This window comes from Impatiens glandulifera, chromosome 4 (genome assembly GCF_907164915.1).
Source record: "Impatiens glandulifera chromosome 4, dImpGla2.1, whole genome shotgun sequence".
Taxonomy (NCBI): domain Eukaryota; kingdom Viridiplantae; phylum Streptophyta; class Magnoliopsida; order Ericales; family Balsaminaceae; genus Impatiens; species Impatiens glandulifera.
This window is the reverse complement of record NC_061865.1, coordinates 46,597,408-46,621,102: the sequence shown is the minus strand read 5'-3', so window position 1 is coordinate 46,621,102 and position 23,695 is coordinate 46,597,408. Positions and strand designations below refer to the sequence as shown.

Below are 23,695 nucleotides of genomic sequence, written 5' to 3'. Positions count from 1 at the left end.
ATGTTTTGCATCCAAACAACCTTAGATGCAAGTATGCAATATTTTTCTTAGACCATACTCTTTCTGGTATTTCAAACTTCAAAGGAACGGATGGTGACATGTTTATAAGATGGCAAATTGTGCGAACTGCTTCTCCCCAAAACTATTTTGGAAACTTTGTTATCTTCAGTATGCATCTCAATTTTTCTATAATGATGTAAATCATTCACTTTGCCACGCCATTGTATTGCGGATTTCTAGGCACTGTCTTCTTATGTGAATTTCATATTTTACACAATATTCTTTAAACTCCTTGTAGGTATACTCTTCCCCGTTATTAAAGAGAAGACATTTCAACTTATTGTATGTCTCTCTTTCTACCATGAAATGGAGCTCTTGAAAGTAATTAAATACATGATATTTCGTTTTCATTAATTAAACCCACTCCTTTTTGAATGTATCATCAATAAATGTTAAAATTTCCAACCCAATGACTCCTCCTCAAAAGGACCACACATATCAAAATAAACCAAGTCCAACACATAATTATGTTTTCTTTCTGATGTTTGACTAAAACAGACTCTATGTTAATAGACTCTAAATGGATAGTAGTCACATACATCTAGAACCTCATCTTTGGTTGAGGGGATGTGAAGCTTCCTCACAAGAATTTGCAGCCCTTTCTCACTCATTTGGCCGAGACATTGATGCCATAGATTTAGAGAGATTTCAACTTGTACTGCATTCAGTTCATTCTTATGTATTCTTACATGGGTTTGGTATAGGGAGTGTTGTGACGTCCCTTTTACTACAATCATTGATCCATTGTTGATCTTCCATTCTCCACTGTCATGATAATGCTTGAATCCATCTTTGTCCAATGCATCACATGATATCAAGTTTAGGTGAAAATTAGGAATATGTCGCATATCTTTTAGTGTTAACCGATGTCTCAACTCTGTCTACAAATAAATATCACTAATACCCACAATGCTCAAGTGACTAGTATTACTCATCTTCAATATACCAAAATCTCTAGTCTTGTAAGTCGTTAAAAACTCTCTATTCGGTGTAACATGATAGCAAACATATATATCAACTATTGACTAAACTTCTTTGTGACCTTTTACATGTATATATCGTTCATTTTCACAAGAAAGAATCCTTAGATCATCTGTAGTTATTATTGTTCTGGTATTTTTGTTCTTATCATTTTTCTTCTGATTTTTGTCTTCATTTTGTAGTGTATTATATGCTTTACAATTTTTCTTCATGTGACATTCTTTAACACAGTGATAATATTGTCTTCCCTTTGATTTTGATTTGCTTTTAGACTTGCTATGACCTCTTGATTGTTGTTGGTACACAGTTTTTCCCATGTTCTCTATGACTAAGGCCTATACAATATTTGTATTAGTTGATTTTCTTCATGTTCCCTCATTGAAAAAGCTACTAGTAACTATACTCATAGTAAGACAAACATTTGGATCTCTGTTACTGACTATCACAACTAAGGTCTCTCAAGTGTCGGGCAATGATCCCAAGAGCAATAAGTCATGTAGATCATCTTCTTAAGTCATCTCCATCACTGACAATTGATTAATCAAGCTCTGAAACTCATTTAAATGCTCAACAACACTTGTACCTTCTCTGAATTTCAAATATACTAACTTTCGAATCTGAAACTATTGTTTTCTTCTCATATAATGACTCTAGATTCTTCCAAACCTCATGTGCACTCTTCCCACTTACTACATGGTAGTATACACTATCATCAAGCCAATGTCTAATTGTGTTGACTGCTTTCCAGTTCAATATTGTCCAAATAGTTTCAGTCATATCTTTTGGATTTGCACTATCTCCTTCAACCGGCTCATACAAATCAATACAATAAAGGATATTTTCCATTTTGGATTTCAAAATCTGCTAGTTATTATTTGTTAACCTGATCATTGTGTTACTACCATCTATCTCAACCTACAAAAGCACTCTTTAATAAATAAATAAAAAAACTAACTCTCTTACCACTTGTTGGGAATTTCAAAACGAATAATATTTTTCTATTATAATAAATCGACGTGAGATGGATAAATGCACATGTCATCCAAATCTAAAAGAGAAGATCAAGCGCAATAATAACACAACACCATATTTACGTGGAAAACTCTCTCAACTTGGTGGTTAAAAAACTACGGGACCAACCAACAAATATCATTATATTAACAAGAAACAGATTCAAATGTTCTTCTTATATTTAAACATAAACTTAAGATATACATACAAAGAAAATCAATTTCATTTAAACCCAATGCAAATCTAGATATGAGACAACAAGAAATAAGAATATGAATGTGATAATGGAAAAGAAAATCATTTTTTTCCTTCTCTTCTTCTTCTCTATATCTTCTTTCTCCACTTCTTCTTCCATGTATTCTTCTTCTCTTAATAAAATGATATATCTCTTACTAGAAGTCATAGAGAATAACATTCTTAAGATTTGCTTATTTTGTGCCTAATTGGGTTGTACCCACAAGGCCCAACACTTACGTACATGCATGAAACACCCTATATCAAAACCTTGCGATTTTTATAGCGTACTTTGGGTGACCTGGAGATCATGTTACAAGCTGGTCACGGTTTCACTCCTCTTCAATTATGTAGTCATCTCAATTGTGGGATAAATAATTTATGTCATTCGTTGCCTTCAATCACCCCCACAGAGCCACAAATGAGGTTCCAAACTCTAAAATTTCATTTAAAACCTCGTTTGGTTGCTTTAGAGACACTTTAAGACCTAAAAATTAGGGAGAAAAGTACTTTTCGTTTTATTCATTCATTTGACCCACAAAGGCCAATTTGATATTATTTTTAGTCTCTTAACTCTTTTTGTGGTTAAATTAACCTAAATAATTTTTTTAGCATTCTAGATTGACCCTTAGTCTTCTACATGGATCAATTTGACCTTCGACATTTAAAGTAACTCATTCCCAATTTAATATTTTAAAAGGACCCCTGACCTATATCTTTTGATTGATTTTGACATCAACTGTTTTCTAGAGTCAATTTAGTCCAAATTAATAATATTTTATAAAGTTTGACAATTTTCCATTTCTTTTATCCAAATTTAACCTTAACTAGTTTATCAAAATGTATTTCAAATTTATTTAATGCAAAAAAAATATTATATATATTGTGTTATAAAATACACTACATTTTTAGAATAGTCGAGAGACATATTTATTATTGCTCAACCAAATTTAATGAGTTTAATATTAATTTATTGAAAATTGTAAATTAATTTTTTTTTAATGTGTGCATCCATTTTTTACATCCTAATTTATATATTTTTCAGGTAATCCCAAATTTTCAAAATTTATTTTTAAAAATATTAAATAGTCTCATATTACAGGATTTAAAATAAATAATTATTTTTAAAAATGATATTTGTAACTTCGGAAAACCTTGTCCCGTGGAAAGCTTGAGGTTCGAGAATTTTAATCCCGGTATGCGTGTTAGGAATATTTTCAAAATAAAATATTATTTTAAAAGATTATAAATAATCCCTAACAACTTTTAAAAATAGTTAATTTAGGTTCATTTGTTATAATCAAATTAAAACTCGATTATTTGAAAATCTATGTTTAAATTAATTTAAAAATTAATCAATTTAAAAGATTATTTATTTAAAAAAGGGTCCCCAATTGATTTTTGAAACCAATCAAAATGCACACGTGTACAAACGTATTTTAGTTAGAGTTTCATTAAGTTCGTAGTTTGGTGATACTCGGGAAAGGACTTCCGCGCTCCATTCTCCATACCAGTTTTAAAATGGTCTCTACTTATAAATTTGTCTTTTGAAATCGGTTATTTAACGTTTTATTGTAACCGATTATTTTTCCGGTTCTAGGCATGCGTAAGTTTTGACATTATTTAAAAAATTTTAACAAAAATTATTTAAATGTTGGTATATGTTGTTGATGGTTGCTAAGGAGGAAAATACCTGAATAATATTAGTTTAAAAGGTATTATGGTTTATACATAAATCCGTAAATAGGAATTTATCAAAATATCTTTTTGTGAAAAATCCAAAAAATATTTTGAAATCATTTTCTAATTTTTCAGAATTTTTAAGAAATATGGGTTTCCAAAATTACAAAAATAATTTGGAATTTGAAAAGAGAAACCAAATAGACCTTAGGACCGGTGTTCAAGATCATGGGTTTGTTTTTATCGATCGGGGCTAAATATCCCTTGGTCCTAGTTGAGAACCCTTCGGTCGGGGTGAAGAATTCCCTCGGTTTGGCGTCTCAGTCCTTGGCTAGAATTCTCGGTCGGGTGATAAAATTCTCGGTCGTACGCCTCAATCCTAGTTGGAAGTCATTAGTCCTAGGTTTGGGAGTTCTTAGTCGGGTGTGAGACTTTTTAGTCCTAGGTTTGAATTCTCGGTTGAGTGCTTCAATAATGGGTGGAAATTATCAGTCATGGGTTCGGGAGTTTTCGATCATGTGCGAGACTCTTCGGTCCTAGGACTAACTTCTTAGTTGGATGTAAAAAATTTAGGTCGGACCTCTCGGTCTTAGATGAAGAACATCGGTCGAATCTCTCGGTCCTAGATGAAGAACATTGGTTGGACCTCTCAATCCTAGTTGAAAAGCTTAAGTCGCACCTCTTGTCCTAGATGAAGAGAACGTCAGTCGAACCTCTCGATCCTTTTCGGATTTTCTCGGTCCTCAAGAACAAAAAAATTGAAGGTTTTGCAATGTTTATGGAGGCTTGGATCTAAGGACTTGGTAGCTTCACAAAGCTCCCGGGAATATTAGAAACGTCATCCCAAGGTATAATTCAACATGGGTGATGATCAATTTGTTCAAAACAGATTAGAGGCCAAAAATTAGAGTTTTGGTTTTAAGAGTTGAATGAAGTGTAAGGAGCTTTCCAATAGCTTTCTTATACTTCATATGCTTGATTGATATCAAAACATGAACATTGGCTTATATATTTTGCTTTTATAAATAATTTATTTTTTTGGAAAGATTCCAAAGCCTATAAGTATTGTTATCATCCATTTCTTCAAAACAAAACAAAAAAACTTATCAATTTCTAAAAAAAAAATAGGTATTCATTTTTAATTTTGAGAAAACTTAATCCGAAAAATATCTTAGAAAAGAAAAAAAAATTCATTTGAACCAATTCAAAAACTAACTTTTTTTTTAAATGACGTTAAGTCGTTTTTTCTAAATAAAAACAAAAAATTTGCAATTATTTTGAAAATTTTAATTTTGATTAAAGATGACCGGGACGGATCAAACATGGTCCAAATAGTTGTCCAACATCATTAGAAACACGTTAAGAACCTTTTTAAGTTCTTATTTTTAAGGATTAACTCAAGAACGGAAAACTCATTTTTAACTTTTCTAAATTCAAATTTTGGTTTTATAGTTTGAGACTGATTGATCGGTCTTGGTTTTCAAAGAAAATAACACTTGGTTTTATGGATGTTCGGAGATAAAACTTCTACGTCAATCCTTCTTCTGTTTTCAGAAGGATTTCACTAGAAGAGTTTGATTTGTATAGCCTCTATACAAACTCAATTAGAACACAAAACTTAACAGCTGCTTGTTCTGAACATCTACCTATCACACTCTGTTGAACAGACAATATTATGTTCAACTTACAATACTGAAAATACTCTCCGGTAGTACAGTAAATTAGCGCTCAGCTTAATTTGTTGATTCTTAGAATAAACTAGAGAAAGTAATCAAAGAGCTAAACAATTCGGAGATCGTGTAATCAAGATGTGCGGAAGAGAGAGATCGTCGTTGTACTATAATCACTTTTATATTGAAGTGTAGCAATGGTCGAATATATTTCTTAGATACGTGTTAGTTTTTCAATGGTTGTATGTCAGGTGTATGGGATAGTATGCAAAAATAATATTCGTTGGAACGTGGCGTACGGGAGGGTAGTGCGCGGAATATTCGTTAGAACGTGGTGTACTAAATAGTACTGCGCAGGCTAGTGCAATATTGTGTACGTGGCAGTTGTACATTTTAGCGTCTTAAGATAATGTGGCGGTTTGTTGATAACGAACACAGCTGTTGTCGCAACACTACTGTTCGCTACTCTATTGTTAGCGCAACACAGTTGTGCTGATGAAGCAAGGTTGTTGTTGGCTACTCGGCTGTTGGCACTTTTTCAGACTGCTGCTTAAGCAAGTCTGCTGTTAGCACTTCTTCAAACTACTGTTGAAGCAAGGCGGTTGTCAGCGCGTCTTCAGACTGCACCAGGCTTCTACTGAAGTAATACTACAGCTGAACCAAGATTGCTGCTAGCGTTTCTTCAGACTGTTGCTGAAGAAAAGTTGTTGCTAGCGCTTCTTCAGACTACTAATGATGCTAGCCGACTGTTAGCGCTTCTTCAACCCTATTGTTGAAGCAAGTCTGCTGTCAGCGTGCTGAAATCAACTCTATTGTTGGCAATTCTGCTGCTAGCGCCTCTTCAGCTCTACTGACGTCAACTCTCCTACCAGTGCCTTTTTAGCTTTACACGCGCATTAAACATTTGCAGAACTTAGTTTTATTCATTTATCAACACATCATCAAAAATATGTCGTATTGATTTTAATTATCCTAAGTTCATTTTAATCAATTAAATCGTTTTTCATATTTCAACTTAATTAAAGATTTCTTCTTTAATCTTGATTTAATTAATTTTCCATTTTTTCTTTATTTAACTTAATCTAACCGACTTTCATAACAAACTAACTACTATTAATAAATTAACTAACAAGTACTAAAATTAATTAACATTTTTTATCTAACTAATTTATAGTTTAAACTGTTATTATTATTTTTATGAGAAATGATAAAAGAGAGACTCACCCAGCAAATCCCCATATTGTCATGTTCTCAAAAGTGCGTTGTCATGTTCTCAAAACACTCATTCCATGTTCCCCAATCATGACATTATTGTTTTGAGAACATGTCATTAATATTTTAAGAACATGACAACATGGGGAGTCGTTGGATTAGACGTTCCCTTAGTCGCTACTCTACCATTTCTCTATTTTTACATTCTCCCCTCAAGGAGAAACGTAGTAAAAATAAAATTTTATTTTGACAAAATAAGTCGATAAAACATCAAACTACAATAATGTAGCAATGTTGTTTTTAGCGAGCCCAATTCAGCATGCTCCTTTTTTTTAGATATCCAATATAGATAACCATTTTTTTGTATCTATGAGCTTTAAACCTTTGTAGCTTTGGTTTTTTATTTCAAAGAAAACCAATTTAGCTTCTTTTTCTTGATCTTGACGAATCATGTCGACAAATCCATTTTTTATGATTGCAAGGGAATCTTTCTCTACGGTTTGAAGAACCATAAAAATCTTATTTTAATCCGACAAAATCGTCCTCGCATCGACAAACACATTTATTTTTCAAAGAAGCTAATTTAGCCTTCTTTCATTTTCAGTCAGCCTAATCCAGCCAGCTCTAGTGAAATTATCCATATAGACAGCCCAATTTCTTTTTCTCTACAAGACCATCCGCCATATTCTTTGTTTGATCGATTTTTATCCCAGGTAGAAAGCGGTGTTTCGCTTGCAGATGCGCCGACTTTCTCTAAGCTCCGGGCTGAGCTCCTGCAAACATCGTTGTTGGTATTACTCAATTGGGAGGACCTTCAACATTTTTGGTTTTCTTGAATATGATTCACATTAGAAACCATAAAACTTATTGTAGATGGTCGAACAAAATGCTTTAAAGGCCATGTAATCTTACAGGTGTCACTACTTTGAATGTGCTATTTTGCTTTTTCACCTATGGTGAAATTCCCCTTGTGCACATTAGTAGAAACACCTATAACTTATAACAGTTGCTCGCTGCCATGCCCATAATCTTCCATCAATGCAACATTCAAGTCAACTTTCAACTTTCTTTTCGAACAATGGATCCGATTTGAATTCGAGCAATCCAACATTCAAATGTGAATTGATCCTCGCACTAATTGTAGATCATCTTGGATGTGGAAACTCCAAAGACAGTTGCTGGCTATGAATGCCCTTCTGGACACTTTTGGTTTGAACTCATAGGTAAGAAATCTCCATCCCTCCAGAAAGGTTTTTCATTGGTGTTACAAATAATTAAGAAGGATTTCTTAAAAAATTCAGAAGAAGGGGGTAACAGAGACAATTAATCAATTTCCATTTCTTAGAATTCAACTTTCTCCTCTTCAACTTCTTTATATAAAATAACCGTATTATCCTTCAAATATATTTTTCAAAATTGAGAGCGAATAAACAGAACTAAAGTATGTAAAAATGTTCTTGAAAATTTTTCTTCATAAATAATAATATAATATAGAATAAAACCCTCCACCAGCGGTTGCTTTAGCCACCGACAGAGGTTGCGAAAACTCTCCAAACCTCTCAAACACTTAGCTCTCATATAATTTTAAATTTTAAAAAAGAAGATTTGTAAAATGAAAGTTTACTATTCAAGTTCTTATTTAAAAAATTTCATCTTCTTTATATAAGAGTTTCATACCTAACTACAATTAATAAATTAACTAACAAGTATTAAAACTAATTAACAGTTTGAATCTAATTTATTAAACTGTTATTATTATTTTTTCAAAAATATTAGGACGAATTGAAAGTCCAGTATTATAGACTGATTACGAAAATTACAATGTAAAAATAACAATAACAAATTATAAACTCTTAATTAGTTAGTAACTAAAATTGTTAATTTGTTTGGATAGTTGTTAGTTAGTTATTAATTGCACTTAATTAGTAATGAAACTCTTATATAATAGAGGATTATCACTGTTTGAATAAAAAGATGAATAATATATTTTCAGTTTACACTTCATCTTCTTCAAAAATTTAACAAAAATTTAACATGTTATTAGAGCTTCAAGTTTGAGAGATCTTCAACAAGATGTGGATATTAACCCCATGGTCCTGGGTTTGAGCCCGTTAGGCAGTAAGTTATGTGTCTGGTTAAATAGATAAGTGTGTTTGCGGGCTACATACTTAATCCGTTGCCAGATTTTTTTCCAAAAAAAAAATTTGAGAGATCTGGAGAGTAGTCCAATGCCTCTTTCGATGATCGGAGAAGCTATGGGTGGAGGGCTTTATTCTATATTCTATAATTTTTGTTAAAGAAGTTAACAAAGAAAGTGAATTTTTTCTAAGGTTCTAGTGCTAATACGATTCCAGGGTTGGGGCTAGGACAATCGATAAGACAAAGATGACAGAGATCGTTTCTAAGGGAAGGAAGTTAGTTAGATAGAAATTGAGATCAGCTCTCGTAGTGTAGAATGGATACTCTTGGAAGGCAAAAGACAACCTTCATTACTTTTTTTTTGTCAAATCAAATGTCTTGGCGACTACGCAACTATTCTTTATACGGCATAAAGTGGATTGCCTCGAGAACGGGTTGTTGGGAGGGTCCCTGTAGTTGACTCAATAGAGAAGATACCCTTAGGAATGATGTGGTCATGGGGCTTTTAATCCTTATATGGACCTTCCTAAATAGGTGTGTAACCTAAAAATTTGCCTATTGGACGCTTTAACCGGATGCAAAAAGACTCAGCGAGTGAATTAGGTTGTTTTTTCCTTCTCGAGCTTCTATTTCTTTTGTTAAAGGAATGATTAGAAATTCGAGTTATTTCACAAAATAACACTTGTGTATATATATTGAGCTCATAATAGTACCTCGCAATTCAAAACTCTCCCTACGGCTAAAGAGAAAGAAAGGGTTCGCTCTCTCTTGAGGTGTGTCTTGACCGTCCATGTTGTTAAATTCTTCCGTATATATGTTATGTATGAAGGACTGTAGTCATCTTCGTCGGAGACCTACGAATGGGTGGACTGCGGCAAAAAGAATACGACGATAGAGAAAAAGAAAAGAAGGTGAACATTATTCGTCGCCTTCCCCTAAATGCATTGTCATGGCAAAGGAAGCGACAAATGAAGTTAAAAAAACGTGGAAAGAAGAGAATTGATATCCAAACAATTTGTCAAAACCAAAACTAAAATTAGATGATGATGATAAAGATATCATTTGTAAAATCGTGAGATATTTTATTCTTGATGACTAGTGGAACACTAGATGCATTACTTTCATAGGAGAAGGAGTACATTCTTATATTGAGATTGCATATATTGATTTAGTGTGTTATAACGGAATGCGTGAGAATATCGTAAACAATAAACAGACAGAGATTTAACGTGGTTCAACAAGATAGAACTTGGCTACTTCCATCCAAAAAAGAGAGATTATTATTGAGAAGATTGTTTACAGAGATGATATGATAAACTAGAGTTATAACACGAGTTTATATAACATTCGGTCCCCTAAAACTCTAATACAGAAACCCTAACAAATAGAGAATTGGGTCGGCCCATTAAGAAGACCCAACTATTCATGTCTATTAAACAAATCTCTACCTTGACTTGAATTCTCTCAGATGTCCTAGGTGCATTAGTCAATGCCTAGATCTCCTAAATATATTTGTCAATGTTAGATTGCCCAGATGTACTCGCCAGTGCCGGATGGCCCAGATGCACTCGTCGGTGTCGGATGGCCCAGATGCACTCTCCGATGCCAGATGACCCAGATACACTCGCTAGTGCCGAATGGCCTAGATGCACTCGCTGGTGACGGATGGCCCAGATGCATTCGTCAATACCAGATGGCCCAGATGCATTCGTCAAGACTAGATGGCTCAGATACATTAGTCAATGCCCAGATGACCCAGATGCATTAGTCAATGCCCAGATGGCCCATATGCATTAGTCAATGCCCATATGTTCAATCTTCTCTATCTCTCTCTCTTCTAATGTTTCCCTTAGGGAAACTTACCAGTTTATGATGTTAAGAAAGTCCAAACAATGTTGGAACTTTCTATGAGGAATTGGCTTGGTGAACATATCAACAGGATTGTCAGCAGTTATTACCTTTTTCACCTCTATCCTCTTCTCAGTCCTTAGGAAATGATATCGCACGTCAATATGCGTAGTCCGTTCATGATGAACTTGATCTTTGGCTAAGCATATAGCACTCAGACTTTCACAGAAGACAGTTGCTTGATCCTGATGTAGGCCCAGATCACTAATTAGTCCTTTCATCCATATTCCCTCTTTAACAGCTTTTGTTAATGCCATGTACTCTACTTCTGTTGTAGACAAAGTCATAGTAGGTTGCAGAGTCGCTTTACAACTAACAACTGAGCCCCCAAGAGTATATACTTAACCAGTCATAGATCTCCTACTATCAACGTCTCCAGCATAATCAGGATCTGAATACCCGGTAATAAAACATTGTGTATCACCTCCATATATGAGACCACCATCAAAAGTTCCCCGTAGGTACCTGGATATCCTCTTCACAGCTTGTCAATGCTCCTTCCCTGGTTGTACCATAAATCTGCTCACAACACTCACTACCTATGCCAGATCTGGTCTTGTACAAACCATAGCATACATCAAACTCCCTACTGCACTAAAATCATGAACTCGAGTCGTATACTTTTTCTCTTCATTTGTTTGAGGAGCAAACAAAGTAGTAAGATGAATATTATCAGCACAAGGTGTATCTATAGGTTTAGAAGATCCTTCATCTCAAACTCAGCATTTAGAAGATCTTTTAGCTTCTGAACATCTATTTTACTCTTTGATGCTACCAACATGTCATCTATATACAGGACTAGGTAGATGATTTGAGTCATCTTTCAACTTGTTATAGTACACACAACAGTCATATGCACTCCTCTTGTAGTTAAGAGACATTATAAAGTTATCAAACTTCTTATACCACTACCTTGGAGACTGTTTAAGTCCGTATAAAGACTTCTTCAACTTGCAAACATATTTTTCCTTTCCTGAAACTTGAAAACATTCTGGATGAGTCATGTATATTTCTTTCTCTAGCTCTCCATGTAGAAAGGTTGTTTTCACATCAAGTTGTTCGAGCTCTAAATCCTGATGTGTCATTATTGCTAGTAACACCATTATAGAAGTATATTTGACTACTAGTGAGAAAATTTCGTTATAGTCTACTCCCTCCTTCTAATTGAACCCCCTTTCAACAACTCGAGCCTTAAACTTGACTCCTTCAACAACTGTTATACCTTCATTTTTCTTGAAAACTCATTTACGGGTAAAAACCTTTCTCCTTATAGACAAAGAGACTAACTCCCAAGTATGATTTTTGTGAAGTGATTTCATCTCATCTCCCATTGCTGTGAACCATTGCGCAGCTTCTTTGTAAGTGGATGGTACAGACGTATTCACTTCCTCCTCAACAAACTGTAGTGCATAACCAACCATATCTTATAACCATATCTCTGAGGTGGTCTAACTCCAATCCTCCTTAACCGACCTTTAGCTACACTCTCATGAATAACTTTAGATGGTTTAGAATTTAATTGTTCAGACTCTGGCAACTGACCTTCAACGTGGGGTTCTTTTTCCTTTTGTAGAGTAGTTTCTAACTCCACCTGTTTGTTAGCACTACTGCTTTCTGCTACAGATTTCTCAATAGAGTTAGGTATAGAGTTCTTATCAAAGATGACGTTTCTACTCATAATAACTCTTTATTTAGATAGAGACCATACTTTGTATCCTTTTACACCATCTCCATAGCCCACAAATACTCATTTCTTCGCTCTTTGCTCTAGTTTACCGTCACTGGCATGATAATAAACTGTGCAACTAAAGACTTTTAGACCCGAGTAATCAGCAAATTTTCCAAACCATACCTCGTAAGGTGTTTTGCAGTTAATCCCGGTGTGAGGCCCATGATTTAACAAATAACATGATGTAGTCACCACCGCTGACCAAAAACTTTTATCAAGCTTTGTATTAGAGAGCATGCACCTTGCTATTTCCAGTAATGTATGATTCATTCTTTCAGCTATATCATTCTGCTGTGACGTATGCCTTACCGTGTGATGTCGAGCAATCCATGCATCCTTGCAGAACTGATTGAAATCAAATGAATAAAACTCAAGACCATTATCAGTTCGTAACCTTTTGATTTTCTCCAATTTGATTTTCCACCAATGTTTTCTATTATTTGAAGTATCTAAAGGGTTCTCTTTTATTTTTTATGACAAACAACCAAGTCATCCTTAAAAAATCATCAATAATTATCGAGAAGTATCTTTGACCTCCAATAGATTCAACGCTAGCTGGACCCCAACAATCTGAATGGATATAATCAAGTGTGTCTTTTGTCGTGTGAATAGCTTTTGGAAACTTGTTGCGATGTAGTTTCCCAAAAACACAAAAGTCAAGACTTGTGATCTTGTGACCTCCAATAAGATCCTCCTTTACTAAAATCTGCACCCCCTTTCACTCATATGACCAAGCCTCACATGTCAAAGTTTAGTCATATCATCCTTGTGAATCTCTGAGGATGCAACAGAAACAGAACCTGAGACAGTAGAACCTGCAAGAAATATATAGTGTCATTCTTGACACCTTTTAGAATAACATCAGAACTCTTGCAGACATTTAGAACTCCACTTTCACCGTTAGCCAAAATCCTTTATTATCTAACATACTTAGAGATATCAAGTTCTTAGTAATAGGTGGAACATGTTTAACCTCATTTAGTGTACAAAATCTACCATCGTGTGTCCTAATCTTGATTAAGCCAATCCCAACTACCTTACAAACAGAACTATTGGCCATAGAAACACTACCACCATCTACATGTTTGTAAGATTCAAATCACTCTCTTCGAGGACAAATATGATACGAAGCTCCAGAATCAAGAACTCATGCATTAGTTTGATGGGTATAACCATCTACCACTAGAGCAATGTTCTCATTAGATAATATTTTATCTTCTGCAACAGCTGCAGAACCAGAATCAAATTTTTGTGGATTTTTCTTCAAATGGCATTCATTCTTCTAATGTCCTTTCTTTTTACAATAATTGCAGATATTAGTCAGCTTAGGACCCTTTGAAGTAAACGACTTTTCGCGTTTCTTCTCTTTCCCTCGTCTGTTACTTCCGCTGGTAAACAACCCTGAAGCTTGACTATCTGTAATTGTACCAGACGTCATATGACGTAGATCCCTTGAATGAATGGCAGACCTGACATCTTCCAGACTTACTATATCTTTCCCAACAATGAAATACTGGACAAAATTTTCATATGATGGAGGCAAAGATACTAACAAGATTAATGCAACATCTTCATCATCAACCTTAACATCAATATTTCTTAATTCTAACATAATAGAATTTAATTGATCTAGGTGTTCTCTGATTTGCATACCTTCCTGCATTCATAGAGTGAACAAACGTTGCTTTAGAAGCAACTTGTTAGTGAGTGACTTCGTCATATAGAGACTCTCCAACTTCAACCATAACCTAGTGGCTTTCTCCTCCTCTGAGACTTTGATGATAGCATCGTCTGCAAGACACAACATTATTGTTGAATGTGTCTTCTTCTCCAGAATGGCCATCTCAGCGGTTATATATGCGCTTGATGACACTTTTAGTGCCCCCATAGGCCCTGTTGTTTCAGAAAAACCTGCATCTTGATCTACCATATGCTAAAACTGTTTCTCCCCGTGAATTTGTCGATTTTAATTTTCACTGTCCCAGTTGAAGAAGAACAAATGATCGACTTAATCTGGCTCTAATACCAGTTTTTTATAAGGGAATGCTTGAGAATACCGTAAACAATAAACAGACATAGATTTAACATGGTTCACCAAGATTGAACTTGGCTATGTCCACCCAGAAGAGAGAGATTATTATTGAGAAGGTTATTTACAGAAATGATATGACAAACTAGGGTTATAACATGAGTTTATATAATATTCGGTCTCTTGAAACCCTAATACAGAAACTCCAACAAATAGAGAATTTGGTCGGCCCATTAAGAAGGTCCAACTATTCAAGTCTATTCAACATAGTTCTTGACCAAAACACACAATGGAGGAAGAAAATATATATTACTGAGTTGGAAAATGAAGAAGAGAAGCAAAAGAAAATAGAAAAACTTAAACGAATTGAGAGTAAAAAGGTGATACATTTCTCAAGATGTTGGATGACCACATTCCTGCAGGTAGGCTGGCACCTAAGCTTGACAATTGCATGCAAGTCAAGGATAGTGAAGAATACCAGCAAGGGTGGAGTCACGTGCGATAATAGTCCAGTGTAAAGTTTAAATGTCCTATATGTTTAGGGTTTAACTTTTCGTAGTTGGCTTTGTAGCTGAACGGCTGAACGAACCTGACCACCTTAGTTTCAACTTTTTTTTATAAAATTAATTTCATTTTTATTTATTTTAAAACTATATTTATATAATAATTATACATTATTTTTTTATTCATTTCAATATAATTAATAATACAAATTATTATAAGGATAAAATATAAAAATTAAATAATAATAGTCTTTTATATTTCTTAATTTTAAACTATTTCAAAATTTTATAAAAAATTATAAATTAATATTAATAAACAAGTTAAAACAGTTATATTGATTTGGTATTTTTATATGTATTAATATTTTATACTTGTAATTTCGAATATTTATTTATTTGATAACATGTGTTTACCATGATTTTGTATTTTTGTTTTTATTTATATTTTTTAAATTTATTTTTTATATTTTCACAAAATTAGGCTGAAATTAGACTTTTATATTATTTTTTTTATGCAGTTAATTTTTTTATTATTTAAAACCTAATTAATTTAATTTTTTACGTTTTCTTATCATATTTTTTTTTAAATAGAGTATTTTTATATTTTATTAGGTTTCGTTTATTTATTTTATTTTAGTAAGGGTATTTTTGGAACTGTTTGTATGTTCGTTATTACCAGTATTGATGTAATACCTATAATTTTTTTTAGCCCAAGGTAATAATCCACTTGAATACCAGTTTGTTGAAAAAATATATATATATATGGTTCTATCTCCCAAAAGATATTTCAGACGAATTGGAAGTTCAATGACGATAATTACTATGGACACGAAGTTGATGGTATTAGATACAAGTACAATTTGATCGAATCAAAATGAGATTTTGATAGTCTTCTAGCTGTAGAGGAAGATTCTCTAATCTTCAAAATAAATAGGTTTGTCAAAACATGATTCATTAAACCAAGAAGAATACTAAACTGATTCCTTTAAAAAAAATTAAGCGGCAAAGTTGAAAGTTGGTAGTTAAAAAAAATGATGTTTGTGTTGGATAGTTGAAAAAAATTGAAATTTGTTGAATTAGGCTTGCTGAATTGTTATGCTGGGTAGCTAAAAAATGAATTTTACTGAATTTGAGTTAGACGTTAACATGACTGCATAATTGAAGTTTGTGGTTACGACGACTTATTTTGTCAAGGTGAAACATTGTGTAGTTTACTAAGTTTTTCCATGAGGAGTTGATTAAAAATATAAAAAAAATATATTTTTTATATTTCTTAATTTTAAAATGTTTAAAAATTTTATAAAAATTTTGATTTAATATTAATAAACAAGTTTAAAAAAATTAAATTAATATTAATTAACATGTTAAAATAGTTATATTGATTTGGTATTTTTATATGTATTAATATTTTATACTTGTAATTTCGAGTATTCATTTACTTGATAATATGTGTTTATCATGATTTTGTATTTTTGTTTTCTTTACATTTTTTATTTTTATTTTTTATATTCTTACAAAATTAGGCTGAAATTATGTTTTAATATTTTTTTATGTAGTTAATTTTTTATTATTTAAATCTTAATTAATTTAATTTTTCACGTTTTCTTATCATAATTTTTTTTAAACAGAGTATTTTTGTATTTTATTAGGTTTCGTATATTTATTTTATTTTAGTAAGTATTTTTTGGAACTGTTTGATTAATATGTCCGTTTATTACCAATATTGATGTAATACCTATAATTTTTTTTAGCCCAAGTTAATAATCCACTTGAATACCAGGTTTTTGAAAAAGAATATATATATATATGGTTCTATCCCCAAAAGATATTTCAGACGAATTGGAGTTCAATGACGATAATTACGATGGATACGAAGTTGATGGTATTAGATACAAGTACAATTTGGTTAGATCTTCAAGCTCTGTAGAGGAAGATTCACTTTTAATCTTCAAAATAAATAGGTTTGTCAAAACATGATTCATCAAACAAAGAAGAATACTAAATTGATTCCTTTAAAAAAAAATTAAGCGGCAAAGTTGAAAGTTGGTAGCTAAAAAAAGATGTATGTGTTGGATAGTTGAAAAAAAAAATGAAGTTGGTTGAATTGGGCCTGAATTATTATGTTGGGTAGCTAAAAAATGAATTTTACTGAATTTGGGATTTGGGTTGCTGAAGATGTTACCATGGCTGCATAATTGAAGTTTGTGGTTCCAACGACTTATTTTATCAAGGTGAAACATTGAGTAGTTTACTACGTTTTTCCTTAAGGAGTTGATTAAAAATATAAAAAAATATATTTTTTATATTTTTTAATTTTAAACTGTTTCAAAATTTTATAAATTTTTTTAATTAATATTAATAAACAAATTAAAAAACTTTAAATTCATATTAATAAATAAGTTAAAACAGTTATATTGATTTGTTATTTTTATATGTATTAATATTCTATACCGGTAATTTCGAGTATATATTTACTTGATAATATGTGTTTATCATGATTTAGTATTTTTGTTTTTCTTTACATTTTTTATTTTTATTTTTTATATTCTTACAAAATTAGGCTGAAATTAGGTTTTTATATTTTTTTTATATAGTTAATTTTTTTTATTTAAAACCTAATTAATTTAATTTTTCATGTTTTCTTATTATAATTTTTTTTAAATAGAGTATTCTTGTATTTTATTAGGTTTCGTATATTTATTTTATTTTAGTAAGTGTATTTTTGGAACTGTTTGATTAATATATTCGTTTATTACCAGTATTGATGTAATACCTATAATTTTTTTAGCTCAAGTTAATAATCCACTTGAATATTATGGTGTTGAAAAATAATATATATATATATATATATATATGGTTCTATCCCCAAAAGATATTTCAGACGAATTTGGAAGTTCAATGACGAGATGGATACGAAGTTCATGGTATTAGATACAAGTACAATTTGGTCAGATCAAAATGAGATTTTGATAGTCTTCAAGTTGTAGAGGAAGATTCTCTTGTAATCTTCAAAATAAATAGGTTTGTCAAAACTTGATTCATCAAACCAAGAAGAATATTAAATTGATTCCTTTAAAAAAACTAAGGGCAAAGTTGAAATTTGGTAGCTAAATAAAAGATGTCTATGTTGGATAGTTGAAAAAAATGAAGTTTTTTGAATTGGGCTTGCTGAATTGTTATGTTTGGTAGCTAAAAATTGAATTTTACTAAATTTGGGTTGCTGAAGATGTTAATATGGCTGCATAATTGAAGTTTGTGGTTCCGACGACTTATTTTGTCAAGGTGAAACATCGTGTAGTTTACTACGTTTTTTCTTGAGGAGTTGATTAAAATTATAAAAAAAATATATATTTGATATATTTCTTAATTTTAAACTATTTCTAAATTCTATAAAAAAATTATTTAATATTAATAAAAAAATTTAAAAAATTAAATTATTATTAATAAATAAGTTAAAATAGTTATATTGATTTGGTATTTTTATATGCATTAATATTCTATAGTTGTAATTTCGAGTATTTATTTACTTGATAATATATTGATAATATATGTTTATCATGATTTTGTATTTTTGTTTTTCTTTACATTTTTTATTTTTATTTTTTATATTCGTACAAAATTAGGCTGAAACTTAGGTTTTTATATTTTTTTTATGTAGTTAATTTTTTATTATTTAAAACTTAATTAATTTAATTTTCATGTTTTCTTATAATAATTTTATTTTTAAAATAGAGTATTCTTGTATTTTATTAGGTTTCGTATATTTATTTTATTTTAGTAAGTGTATTTTTGGAACTGTTTGATTAATATGTTTGTTTATTACAGTATTGATGTGATACCTATAATTTTTTAGCCAAGGTAATAATTCACTTGAATACCATGTTGTTGAAAAAGAATATATATATATATATATATATATATATATATATATATATATATATATATTTATATATATCCCCAAAAGATATTTCAGACGAATTGGAAGTTCAATGACGATAATTACGATGGATACGAAGATGATGGTACTAGATACAAGTACAATTTGGTCAGATCAAAATAGATTTTGATAGTCTTAGAGATTCTCTTGTAATCTTCAAAATAAATAGATTTGTCAAAATATGATTCATCAGGTATTTAAAAAAAGATGTTTATGTTGGATAGTTGAAAAAAAAATAAAGTTTGTTGGATTGGGCTTGCTGAATTGTTATGTTGGGTAGCTAAAAAATGAATTTTACTGAATTTGGGTTGCTGAAGATGTTACAATGGCTGCATAATTGAAGTTTGTGGTTTCAACGACTTATTTTGTCAAGGTGAAACATTGTGTAGTTTATTATGTTTTTTCCTTGAGGAGTTGATTAAAAATATAAATTATAAATTGTTAATTAGTTAATAAATTAACTGATAATTTGTTTAGATAGTTGTTAGCTAGTTAATAAAGTGAAATTCTTATATAAAGGACAGTAATTCTTTAAACCCTTCTTCTTTTTTAATAATTTGTAATATAATATATTATATTATATTTAAAAGAAATAATATTAAAAATATCATTTTCAGTGCTTTCTAAATTTTGTTTAAAAAAACTGTTGGGATTCCGTATAGTACATGACTACATGTGTTTTAAAATAGCCTAGACTAAAATAAACTTTTAAAATTTTTGTTTTTATTGGTATAGAAAGAGTGAGATCATTTTGTTCGTTCTTGTGAGATAGTTTCTTGAATAATTGTAATCGTGATTGTGAAGTATGTATTTCGTTACTGAAAATTAATTTTGAAACATGCGCACAAAAGAATCGCAAATTTCATTTCATTAATCATAATTGAATGAATGAAGTTTTTCATAACAACTTTAATCTTCAAAGGACCAAAATTTAAATGGTGCATCTCTTGATCCATTTATTTTTTAATTTTTGTCGAATAGAAGATTGAGATCATTTCATTTCTTATATTAATCTCATCACTTTTATTTTATTTTTATATTTTTGAAGGATCGTCTCAAGAATGTGAATTCAAAGATTTCTTCATATCTTTAGGTTGGATAGACAATTTTCAATTTTTTTTCTTGATGAATAAAGGATGAAGATCCTGAATTTTAGCGTCCAATGATTATCAACAACTTATTTGAAGAATGGATGAGCTAGAAGAAGAGTTGATAAAACTATGCTTATTTGATTGAAGGTTAAATGTATAGATGTATTCAAACTTTTCATTAAGATTATTAAAGTTATTAAAATCTCCTCTAATATGTTAGTGTTATTTTACTGGAAAATTTATAAGAATGACCCTATTTTCTGCAAATGTGCATTATCCTAAGATTAACCCCAATTTCAAACACGACTGAAAGATGAAACTAAATAAGCAATCACATGTTGTCCTACTTTCAAACACAATTGAATGAAGAAACTAAATAAGCAATCATACGCTTCATTCGATTAATACAATACAACATTACTACAAGTGCTTGAATAATTCATACACACAACAGGAGCAGCAATAATTTAGATAAAAAGCAATAAGCAAAGCACAAAATGTCTAGTAACAACACTTTTTTTGCTTATACTCTTTCAAATTTCAAATGAATTTGATGGTTTATCTCTAGAGAAATAACTAACAGATTTTTCTTTCTTTCTTGATTCAAAATGAGGGAAAGAAAGAAGATGTTTGGATAAAATCTCAACTGCTTCCATTCTTCAATCCATTGATGGTCGGTGGACTGCCTCGTGTTGTCTTGACATAAGATACATATTCGCTATAATGCATAGTAAATAGAGTGCTCTGGTAGCGTGTCAGTTTTATACACTTCCTTAGGGATTCGGTTATGCTTCCCTTGTAGCCAGATTTCCTCATAAGTGAATCAATTGCCTCGATGTTACTCCATCCTGAAATGGGAATAGCCAAATTATCAAATGTCACAAAGAAAATATAAGAAAATGGATGATCAATGTAGGGTTATTTAGAAACTTTTATGTGGAACCTGATACAATATATAGGATTATTTGGGTACAATTATCAATCACAATTCTTCAATCTAAAATCTTATGTTAAGTAAAATATGGTTTATTTGGGTACAATTATCAAAATATTCTTAGCAGTTAATATTTTAAAACATTACAAGGAATAAAATAAGGATAATTAATATTTTAGTTGATTATTAGAAATTTATGAGATTGAGGAGGTGATGGTGATTTATTTGGAAATGATACCTAAACATCAAACAAGCTCTAAGTTACCATCTACAACAAGTTAACATGGATTTAAATTAACCACAATTTGGATGAACAAAAAACTATATAATGCAAGAACGAAAAGAACAAATTTCCTTGGACTAGGAGTATTAGATATTAGAAAAGAATGGACTAAGCGTGATAGGGGAAAAACAGATTCATCAGACATATGGTCAATATTATATTAGTTAATGTCATATAAATAATGTAGTAGTGACTAGTGTATTGTGACGGTTATGATATGAAGAATTTATGAAGTTATTAATAAGAATACGATTAAAACTACCTTCATGAGCAGCAACCTCAGGCAGATAAGTAGCACTTCGCCGGCTATTATTGTTAGGATCAGTGAACTCAATAATTATGCCATGCTTACCGACCTGTAACATAATATAAACATGTGTATCAATTGAAAATTTGAATCCTTACGTTACTGTTTCACATAGAGGAAAATCAATGTCGAAAAACCACAACCTCAAATGAAACTGAAAGTAACACAATCTTTGAAAACAAAAAGAGAATACACAAACCTCCCAATCATTGTATTGGAGATTATATTCATAATTAGCAAGAATAGACACCGTGCATTCTAGATAAGGCAACTCTTTAGGCTGTATGGGAGGAAACCTTGGGTCCCTCAAAGCACTGTCAAATACAAAATTCACATATAAGTTGAATATTCCTATAGATTAACAATTATAATACCATTTTGTATCTATACTTTGAGTAGTAAAAGTTAGGTGAAAGTTAAAGACCTGATGATGCTATATGGTCATATAACAAAAATGGTAAAGTTTGTATTAACACAGTTTTCGCAAACCAAACCTTCATCATATGACTTGAACAATAAAGCTTTTTGTAAGATAGATTAGTCATCTCAATATGTAAAACCAACACTTTGAAACAAAACCCTGCATTGATCTTGAAGCCAAAGAAGGAGTGAATAAGAATGCAAATACCTTGTTAATGCATAATCTTTAAAGCCAGTGATCAAGTAACGATCTTCAAGTGTTCCAATGCATCCCCTCAGACGAGGTTCACCACCATTAATCAGCTTCTTCCAGGTGACAAATAATGGGCTAGATCAAACAAATTGTGTTATGTCATTCAAGTTAGCTTTTTTATTTTCATGGACACTGAAAGAAAACTAACTAAATCAAAACAAGTAAGAATTCACCTTCTAATTAGGTCAGATATAAGAGAATATTGAGCAAGAAGAAGATCTTACTGTTGACCATCATCGAAAGCAGCTGGAGGAGGTTGTTCATTGTTGTAGTGAGAAACGAGAGTATCGAAGCAGTAGACCACCATTTCTCTGTTTGCCGACACCATTCTTTTGCTTCTTTAATATTCGTCTCTCCACGAAGGTCAATCAGAGAGAAATGGGGATGATCAATCAAAGACAATAATGAATTAGGTGAGGAATTAGGGTTATTCGTCAATTTTATATTGAAAAGATGAAAACTTGTTGCTTTTTCATTTTAGTGAGATAGAGAAATGTGATTTCCGAGAATTGTGAGTGGGATTGGCCTGTACATTTTCTGGCATCTGATTCTAATATCAGGATAATTGTCAAATATAGCTTCTCAACTTTTATTATAATTCAAATTTGGACCTATACTTTAATTTTCTTAAACTCTAACACTCAAATATATGTATATTTTTTAATTTTTTCTTAAATAAGTTTATTTCAGTTGCTTGTTTGTTGTTCATATTGCTTAGAAGACTAGACTATTGGGAGTATTTCAGTCCATTCAACTTAAGGATCTTTAAATAAGGAGTAGGTACCAACGGTCGAATGTTCTATAATGACACGTGGCGAGTTTCCATTGGAACACCTCTATAGTACACAGCAGACTCTGAGCACTAGGATTGTGACTGTACCAATCTGGTAGTGCGCCAAATATTCTTCAAGTAAAAACAAGTAATGAGAAGAATATTTGCTTACGTGGCATTAATAAATTGGTTGCAACTGGTTGTCGTATTGATCTTCACTGGAAAGTGGAGCAGAAGTAGCGTACAGCTAGTTGATCGTGGGTAAACATGTTCTAGCTTCAAACAACTGCTTTAAACATAGCATTAGACGTATTTCACTTAGACGACCTCGTCTAGTGAAATTAGACGCCCACGTCTAATAGCAGGATCCATTAGACCACTTGATCTAATGAGATTAGACGATACATCTAATTAAAATTCCTTCAAACTAATCTGAAGGATTTAGATTGCACGTCTAACTCTTATCTGTTAGACTGCATGTCTAACTACACATCCCTTCAAACTAATCTGAAGGAGTTAGACTGCACGTCTAACTCTCATCT

At 31.6% G+C, this 23,695-nt stretch overlaps 1 protein-coding gene across 1 annotated transcript; it reads right to left on the bottom strand.

Annotated features, from left to right (window-relative positions):
• Nucleotides 1-20,553: 20,553 nt before the first annotated feature.
• LOC124935851 (uncharacterized protein At2g38710-like) lies at nucleotides 20,554-22,902 on the bottom strand. Its single transcript, XM_047476284.1, has 5 exons — nucleotides 22,606-22,902; nucleotides 22,337-22,456; nucleotides 21,908-22,022; nucleotides 21,664-21,757; nucleotides 20,554-21,032 (listed from the first exon to the last, which is right to left on the bottom strand). The coding sequence occupies exons 1-5, from the start codon at nucleotides 22,707-22,709 to the stop codon at nucleotides 20,827-20,829; spliced, it is 639 nt and encodes a 212-aa protein (XP_047332240.1). The 5' UTR covers nucleotides 22,710-22,902; the 3' UTR covers nucleotides 20,554-20,826.
• Nucleotides 22,903-23,695: the final 793 nt, after the last annotated feature.